At 48.0% G+C, this 9,696-nt stretch overlaps 1 protein-coding gene across 2 annotated transcripts in view; it reads left to right on the forward strand.

The window, feature by feature from the left end:
* The window catches only part of LOC144829436 (integrator complex subunit 6-like), a 403,536-nt gene extending 395,418 nt beyond the window's left edge, over positions 1 to 8,118 (forward strand). For both annotated transcript variants that reach the window (XM_078688577.1, XM_078688578.1), the window contains 3 exons: positions 146 to 239; positions 7,210 to 7,434; positions 7,873 to 8,118. In XM_078688577.1, the coding sequence (XP_078544703.1) occupies positions 146 to 239; positions 7,210 to 7,276 (161 nt within the window). In that variant the 3' untranslated portion in view covers positions 7,277 to 7,434; positions 7,873 to 8,118. The remainder of the gene's footprint in view (positions 1 to 145; positions 240 to 7,209; positions 7,435 to 7,872) is intronic.
* Positions 8,119 to 9,696: the final 1,578 nt, after the last annotated feature.

Consider the following 9,696-nt stretch of genomic DNA (forward strand, 5'->3'; position numbering starts at 1 on the left):
ACATTCATGTTAGTGTTGAATTTAACTGTAAATCAAGTAGGAATAATGTAAATGTCCAAGATGATTTACTTCTGTTAGAATGCTAATAAAATGTATTTTTAACACAAAATACTACATTTTCATCTATTTTATTCTATTTTTTCAGGTTATGAAAAAATCTTCAGTCTTCTTGAAAATATACAAGGGCCATTAGATGTACAGAGACGTTTTATTGAATTTACAGTTAAAGAAGCAGCAAGGTTTGTGTTGCAGCTGATAGCATTTTTATTATAACGGTCACACCTTTATTGATGATCTCCAAACATAGCTATTTAAATTAACTCGTTAATACTAATATCTAGATGTCTTTAATATATTTCTCACTTTTATTTTGAAATGTGCTTTTGTTTAGTCTTGTTTCACAGTACATATTGTCAGCTGTCCGAACATTATTGACTACAAGAAAACCCAGCACCCAGAAACTTTATATACTTCAATACAGAATCAGTAGCTCAATCGCAGACCTTCTTAACCTTGGGCACTCCTACAAGGGTTTGTGTGTGTTTTATATGGCTATTAAAATGAAAATATTTCAATAGGATGTCAACATAATATTTATTTATGACCTTCTGAAGGCTTGAGTGACAACGTACGTTGGCCTGAACTATTGTTCCGTGTAGATCACTAAGCTAGGAGTTTCCAATATTATGATTAAAAGAATTCTGAGTATGAAATGTTCTTATATTTCCCCAAAGAAATTTCTGCAATTTGACCTGATAAACCAGTGTTAATTTCATGTCCTTCATGATCTCCATGCTGACAACCACTTAGGAAAGCCCCTGAAGTAACTGGATCTCAGCTTACTTGTATACAACCTTCAAGAGTACCCTGATTAGTAGTATGTTATCTCTGTAATAGACAATCTGAAAGAAACAAGTTAATATTAGATTCCTTACCTTAGAATATCCCCAGGCATCAGACTGGATCCGGAAATTTTGCGTAGCAGTACCCTTGCGCGTCGGTAGGCGTCGTCTGCGGCTCCGCGTCCGTGGTCAGCGTCGTTGGCGCCGGGATGACGTCGCTGGAGTACTTAGACGCCGCCTTCGCGCGCTGATGTCAGTTCTTCTTTTTTCCGCGCCAGCAAGCGCCGATCCGGAAAAAGTTGTACCCTAGTCAATTTTTTACTAACTTTTTCGATCCTTTTTGATCATCTTTCGAGTCTCTAACGACTCCGACGGTGCCGGTAGGTATGCCCGGGTTCAAACTCTGCGTCGATTGCAACCGACTGATGTTGGTTACCGACCCCCATCGTCGGACTCTTCACTGTCTGGGCCCAGACCACGACGACAAGTCCTGCTCCGACTGCCGGGCTCTGACGTCTAAAGCTAGGCGGGAGCGGTCCTGCAAGCGACTCGAGCTCCGGCAGTCAGCCCCAGGCCGCTCGAGGTCCCGGTCCGGAAGGAGGTCGAGGGACCGGTCGCGGGGCCAGAGTCACCACAGTTCCGGGAGTCGTCACCAGTCTTCGGGCTCGAAGTCCTCAGGTAAGAGGCACAAGAAGTCAAAGAGACGACATCGCTCTTCTGACTCCCCCCGATGCTCGCGCGACGCGGCCGGAGGTTCGGGTTACACCGCCCCCGCGGCTCCGCCGGAGCCGCAGGCGTCGCGGCTTGCTCCATACCCGCCGGTCCCTGGGCAGCACGCGACGCCGGAGGAGATCGAGGCCTTCCTCTCGGCCATGAGGTCGCTCACTCCTCCGTCGGGTTCCGCAGCGCCTTCGGGCCAAGCGGCCCAACTGGGTCCCCCAGCGGGCTGTCGGGTGCTTCGGCTCCAACGCCGTCGGCAACTTCGGTCCCGACGCCGCAGGGCCCCGCCGGATCCGGGTCGCCGCTGGTCGGCCTCATGACCGGCGCCGACCCCCAGGGTGTCGCCCCCAGCGCCGTCCCAGGACGACGCCGTCCCCAGTCCTGCCCTCGATTCGGGTCCGGCGCCAGAGCGGTGCAGTTCTCGATGCCGATGGGAGATTTCTACTTCTACGACCCGGCCCGTCTTTTGAGCCTGAGTATCAGGCGATGGGTGACGAGGGGCATTGGGAGGGGTCCGAGGACCCTCTGACACGGGAGTGTCAGTCTTTTCAGGACTGGACAGGTGAGCTTGGGGAGGCCAGTGGCTCCCCCTGATCGGGAATCCAAGAGGTATGAGCAATATGGGAAGAAGGTATTCTCCTTCCTGAGTTTGGGATTGCGGTCAGTCAACACCGCATGCCTCTTGGGCCGTTACACCCACTCTCTGTGGGACACGGTCGTGGACGTGCTGCCACAATGTCCGGAGGAGGCCCGGACTAAACTCGCCCAAGCCCTTACGGAGGGTCGAGATGCGGCACGGTATGCCATCCGGTGTGGGCTGGATACCACTGACTCACTGGGCAGAGCGATGGCAACGACGGTGGCGATTCGTCGCCACGCCTGGTTGAGGTCCGCCAACTTTTCGGCTGATGTCCAAAACACCCTTATGGACATGCCGTTTGATGGCCGTCGCCTCTTTGGCGACAAGGCAGACCATGCGCTTGAGCACTTTAAGGACTCCAGGGCTACAGCCAAGTCCTTGGGCCTCTCGGCCCGCACCAGCAAACGGCTGCCTTTCGCTCCTTTCTTGGCCAAGGAAGGGGCGCCCCCACATGTCCTGCCAGTCACGGGCCGCGGACTACCATCCAGCGCAGTGGCGGACATGGGAACCGCCGTGGCGGCGGTCGGGGACAACGGCGAGGCCAGTCCACACCTACCCCTGCAGCATCCGCCTCAAAACCCTCCTAGTCCGTGGTTTCAGGCCCATGTGATGCCAGTGGGGGACAGGGTCCGCCATCACCACCACCACTGGCGCACTGTCACATCGGACAGGTGGGTGCTGCAAATCGTCTGAAGGAGCTACTCCCTCCCCTTCGAGGCGTCCCCTCCAGCCATGCCACTGCAGTACCACCTCGTGTCGGGGGATCACTTGAAACTTCTACAAGAGGAAGTTACGGCCCTCTTGGCCAAGGGGGCCATCGAGCGTGTTCCTGGGCCAGAAGTAGGGTGTTTTTGTTACTCCCACTACTTTCTGGTACCCAAGAAGGGCAAAGGGGGCCTATGCCCTATCTTGGACCTAAGGAACGTCAACGGCTTCCTCCGGAAGGAGAAGTTCAAGAAGCTGACATTGGCTCAGATCTTAGCTGCCCTAGACCCTGGAGACTGGATGGTAGTGTTGGACTTGCAGGACACTTATTATCACATCCCCGTCCTGCCCGCCCACCGACGTTACCTGCCGTTCACGGTAGACCACGAGCACTTTCAGTTTATGGTGCTCGCCTTCGGCCTTACCAGCGCCCCACGGGTGTTCACGAAAGTGATGGCGGTGGTCGCAGCTCATCTGCGCAGGTTAGGGGTTTCAGTCTTCCCCTACCTCGACGACTGGTTGTTGAAGGCGGGCTCGCCCCAAACAGTCGTCAGCCACCTCCAGACTACGGCCGACCTCCTGCACCTGCTGGGGTTCTCCATCAATGTGCCGAAGTCACACCTGTGTCCCTCTCAGCAGCTCCTCTTCATCGGAGCGTTTCTAGACTCGGCGCAGTTTCGGGTTTATCCTCCCGAACAGCGAGTTCGGGATATTCAAGCTCTGATTCCGATCTTTCAGCCGTTATCCCGAGTCTCGGTCAGGTTGACGCTGCGGCTTCTGGGGCTGATGGCCTCCTGCATCCTTCTGGTGCATCACGCCCGGTGGCGGATGCGGGCTCTGCAGTGGGACCTGAAGTTTCGGTGGGCCCAGCATCAGGGCAACTTGTCCGACCATGTCTTGATCTCGGAGTGCACTGCAAGCTAGTTGCAGTTGTGGCTCACGGACCGCGATTGGGTCAGCGGCAGATCCCTCTCCCTACCCCAACCGGAGCAAGTAGTTGTGACGGACGCGTCCCTCCAGGGCTGGGGGGGCCACATGGGAGAGGCAGAGATCAGAGGCCTCGGGTCTCCGACGGAGTCCCAGCTCCATATCAACCTTCTAGAGCTGCGGGCGATCCGGCTTGCACTGAAGGCATTCCTCCCCTCTGTCCGGGGGAGTGTAGTGCAGGTGTTCACGGACAACACCAGCGCCATGTGGTACTGCAACAAACAGAGCGGGTGGGGTCGTGCACCCTATGCCAGGAGGCTATGCGCCTCTGGCAGTGGCTGGAACATCAGGGCGTGACCCTGGCGGTTCAACACCTGGCAGGTTCACTGAACGCCAGGGCAGACAAACTCAGCCATCGGTGCATGATGGATCACGAATGGCGTCTGAACTCGGACGTGGCGCAAGGCCTCTTTCAGCAGTGGGGAGAGCCTTGGTTAGATCTATTCGCCACAGAAGAGAACGCGCAATGTCATCAGTTCTGCGCACTGTAATTTCCAAGGCGGCACTCGCTCCGAGACGCTTTTCGTCGCGAGTGGAGCTGCGGTCTGTTGTACGCCTTTCCGCCTATACCACTTCTGCCCAGAGTGCTGAAGAAGATCAGGCGTGACCGGGCCTAAGTTATCCTTGTGGCTCCGGACTGGGCACGAAAGTATTGGTATCCAGAGCTACTCAGCATGTCTGTCGATCCCCCGATTCGTCTGCCTCTTCAGGAGGACCTTCTGTCGCAGCAGCAGGGGACGGTCCTCCACCCGAACCTGTCCAGTCTCCACCTCCATGCTTGGAGATTGAGCGGCGACAGTTGAGGCCATTTGACTTGCCTCCTGAAGTTTGTAATGTGATTCTGGCAGCCAGGCGTCCCTCCACAAAGTCGGTATATGCCTGCAGGGGGAACAGATTTGTGGCATGGTGCATAGCAAAGGCTGTGGATCCACTCTCTGCCCCCCTTTCTGAGGTTCTAATCTTCCTTCTTTCTCTTGCCCAGCAGGGCTCTGCTCTGGGCACTATCAAGGGCTACCTTTCTGCCCTTTCCGCCTTCCTGAGGCTACCTGATCAGCCTTCTTTTCCCCGATTGTTAACAGATTCTTGAAGGGCATCACTCATATGGTTCCCCCTGTTCCTTTCGTGATGCCCCAGTGGGACTTGAACCTGGTTCTCACTTACCTGATGTGTGCTCCTTTTGAGCCGCTTCATAACTGTCCTCTCCGTCTTCTTACACTTAAGACTGCTTTCCTGGTTGCCATCACCTCTGCCAGGAGAGTGAGTGAGCTCCAGGCTCTTTCCTCTAAACCTCCTTTCCTTTCTGTTCATCCGGACAAGGTTGTGTTGCGGACAAAACCATCTTTCCTGCCCAAGGTAGTCACAGCCTTCCACATCGGGCAGTCCATCACCTTGCCCACCTTCTTTCCGCTTCCGCATCCCTCTAAAGAGGAAGAGCGGCTCCACGGTCTGGACCCAAAACGTGCGCTGTCATACTATCTGGATCGCACACGCCAGTTCCGGGTGGATGACCAACTCTTTGTTAGTTACGTGGGCGCTAAGAAGGGACGGGCGGTGCACAAACGGACCATCTCTCTGTGGGTCATGTTGTGCATCAAGGCATGCTACTCTTTGGCTAAGAAGGAGCCTCCTGTTGGGCTGAGGGCCCATTCCACTCGGGCCACGGCGGCTACTACTGCCCTGGGCCGGGGAGTCCCCTTGCAGGACATATGTCAGGCAGCTACGTGGGCCTCGCTGCACACGTTCGCAAGACACTACTGCCTGGACAGCCAAGTCCGGAGGGATGGCTTCTTTGGCCGTTCCGTCCTCCAGGACTTTCTGGTGTGAATATTTCTTCGCAGACCCACCACCGGGGTTGGTATTACTGGGGTATCTATTCTAAGGTAAGGAATCTAATACTAACCTGTTTCTTTCAAATGCACAAGTTATTTACCTTCGGTAACGATATATCTGTAAGAAACAGTTGTTAGTATTAGATTCCTTACCGCCCCACCCATCCTCTCCGTTCTGCGAACCGATATCTAGGGTTAAGGTCATCCCCTTTCAGGGCCCTAGTTTCATGACACCAGTGTTGGTTTTTATCATGGCTCTGCGTTTCTGGCCCAGAAAAGCTGTGTATAAGAACTGACGTCAGCGCGCGAGGGCAGCGGCTAAGTACTCCGGCGACGTCATCCCGGCGCCAACGACGCCGACGACGGACGCAGAGCCGCAGACCATGCCTACCGACGCGCAAGGGTACTGCTACACAAAATTTCCGGATCCAGTCTGACGCCTGGGGATATTCTAAGGTAAGGAATCTAATACTAACTACTGTTTCTTACAGATATATCGTTACCAAAGGTAAGTAACTTGTGCTTTACAAAGAATAGTAGATAAAGGGCTCCTCTACTGCAGATTCCCTTGTGATAATGCCCAAACTTGTCATCGTCTCAGGACACTGCCTAGCATTCTACCACCTAATGATCATTCAAGTTGTTATCCACCTTCTAAACCCGATTTCCCAGTTTATAGATCAGTGAGTGATAATAGAAGTCTTTTCAATCACATTATCACCAGTAGCAAATCATTCTCTGGGACAGAGTGGGCCATCAGTATGTGTCTGTAAATGTATCCTTCCCTTGACCAACTAGGGAAGACGCTAAATTTGCATGGAGATGACTGTGAATGGCCGAACACGGTTCCAGATGCAATAACATACCCAGGGAATCTGGCAATACGAATTTGAAGGATAAATCATGCTGCCTTACGGGAAACCTAAGGAGCGTTTGCAATAACGTGACACATGGATCAGAACTGATTGCAGAACAAATCTCCCTTCGACAATTGGAAATGAACATAGGATTTGTCTGGCCCTGAAGAAATACATAACTGGGCTTAAAGCGTTGGCTGTGCAGAACTGTTCTTCTCAGTCTGTGTCAGTCTCATACTGTGAATAAGGAAATTAAAGAATAAAAGAAATTACAAATCAAGAAAAAAACCTCGATCCATCTATTTGTGTTGATTGCTTAGCACATTGCTTTCACTTATGATGATTTTTGTGAAGTTGCCTCTCTAATGTGTTAGAAGTCTATTTAAAAATGGTGTAAATTGGTGGCTAGCCATTTGAGGTGGGCAAAAACCAACAGCTAGTTCCATAATCAAAACGTTTATGACAGACGTAGTGGTGCAGCATACGGGTCCCCCGCCTGCCAAAATATGTTCAGCAACATCATCCACATGTAGACAGTGAAATAACTGGTTCTTAGTAAAAAAGTGTTATGTAGAGTTACTCTTCTTACTTGATTGCAACTCAGTTAAGGTGACTTTTCTTTGTTTTAGGTTCAAAAAACGATTTCTCATCCAACACTTAGAGAGAGTATTACTAGAGCTTGAGACTATTGTCTGACAGATGACCGTAATCACGTCAATAACTGGTAATGGTGCATTGACGCAGAGGCGGAAATGAGGAACTTGTTTGCAGTGCCCCAGAAGAACGCAATGACAAGACTTCTGCCTAAGAAAGCCCTAAGGTGCTCGAAGTGTGGGAGGTTGCAGGAGGAAGAGGTAGGTGTTTGTTACCTGTCTCAACAGATGATATTCTGTGACCTGCAGCATTTGTTCTGAACCAGTTGTTTTTTATATGAAGAAGGTGCTGTTCACTTAAGAGAAGGATTATAATGAGCAGTGCTGCTCCTCCTACAGGTGAATAGAGTCTACTCACTTGTTTATTGTCATATTATTCATGTCAGCGCCATAAACAGTATGAGTCAAAATGAATCAATTAAAGTACAACCCTTAGGTGCAGGAGTCAGAAAATGGGGTAGTTGTGATTTTTGCATGCGGTCCTTACAAATAAAAATGACGGATCCCCCCTCCAGATTGTGAAATGTGAATACCGTTTAGTGACATGGAGTTGTTATTTTTGTGAGACACAAATGCAAGTGTTTCTTTCTATCAAATCACTAAACATCTACCTCAAGTTCTCTTTTGTTTCATCCACAGAGATAAAGAAAGTGCATTGCACGCCTCCCGGGACCCTCACTACATTTCGCTTACGTAACATCCTGCATGGAGGATGGAGACTCTTCATCCGAACTTGACCTTGCTGCTTTGGGAAGCACTTTAAGAGACATTTTGTAAAATGTGTGTTTTTTACTTTTGTATGTTTTTACAAAAGAGACTTTTTAAACAACATTGGGATAATATAGTGATCTGATATTTTAACTGTCTTGAGATAATTTTCACAAAGTAAATATAAAATAAAAAATATATATATATTCAGAAAAATCACTGTCTCTTGCCACATTGCTGTTCACACGTGTCAAAAATACTGTTTTGAAAATGGATACATGGTTAAATAACTAATTTCTAGTTAATCATCTGAAACAGGAGTTTGCAGTCTTTTCTGTAATAAGAGCTACTTATGTTCAATGGAATTCATTCTAAACTACTGAATTAGTGTTGTAACAGTGAAATCTTTGACATGTTAACATTAGTGGCCACCATATGCAGGATTACTAGCCTCATGGCATCAGGTAAGATTGCTAACAGCAATGTAAACAAGCATTGGAAAAGAATGAATAAGGACCCCCTGCTACTTATACCTATTCATAGGGCAGGGAAAATACAATTGTAGATAACAAATCCCTAGGCAATTAATCTTCTAATTTGCATTATATGGCATAATTGCAACATGATGCTAAAAAAAGGCTGAGTGGTCACTTGAAGAACAAAGTAAAAAGACTTTTATTAGTATCAAATTATCTAAAAATATATGATGCATCCAGCCTGTAACTTTAAATGGCAAAAGTTAAAAACACAAGGAAAGAAACAGGAAATAATGATACAGAATGAATTAAATTGAAAGTAAACAGTCGTAACTGCTAAAACCATAGATATCTAAATGTTTACATGGATAACAAATATCAACAAACAGAGACAAGAGAGAGATATTGAAGTAACACATATGTCCTGAAGGGAAACAATCAAGTGGCTTAGATCCTAGTTGGATCCTGTTGTGGCATTTCTACATGCATTTCGGTGACAAAACGCCTTCTTCAGGAAAGCCATAGATGACATGTCTAAAAACAAAAGTGAACACTTAGCCTTGAATACAACTAATGTAAACTTAAAAACCCAGATGTGTTCAGAAAAGATAAAAGTGAATACCAGAAGCACATAAAACTGAAATTTGAATTATACTACTTAGTATGAAAGACTGGGTAGATGATTTTTATTAGCTTCACTTTTCTCATTCTGCATGAGAGCATTCACCTGGGCTCGTCTATCCAGTAGTATGAAGTATTATTATGCAAATTTCATTTTTTCCAGTTTTTTTACTCGTGGACCTGTATGTTTCGATGGGCAGGTGTTTAGTTGTAGTAAGACCTAGGTGGTAAGAGTTGAGTTAGTGGCAGGAGCATATAGTGTGGTCATTTACTCTACTTAAATGATCGAAAAGTAGTCATGTGTTTGGCTGCGGCAGAAGAGAAAACAAACATTTCAATGTGGGTTTTCATAAATGAATGGAAATTGAATGCTTTTTCTGTTTTGTCATTATGTACCGAGGGTGGACAAGTGTTCCTTTCTTTGCATGTAATTATCTGTAAAATGAAGGAAAATATTTAATTCCCCTGAACAGACTCTCTCTCGCTCTCTCTCTCTCTCTCTATATATATATATATATATATATATATATATATAGAGAGAGAGAGAGAGTATCTGTTCAGGGGAATTAAATATTTTCCTTCATTTTGCAGATAATTACATATATATATATATATATATATATATATATATATATATATATATATATATATATATATA

This window comes from Lissotriton helveticus, chromosome 4_1 (genome assembly GCF_964261635.1).
Source record: "Lissotriton helveticus chromosome 4_1, aLisHel1.1, whole genome shotgun sequence".
In the NCBI taxonomy this organism is placed as follows: Eukaryota; Metazoa; Chordata; class Amphibia; order Caudata; family Salamandridae; genus Lissotriton; species Lissotriton helveticus.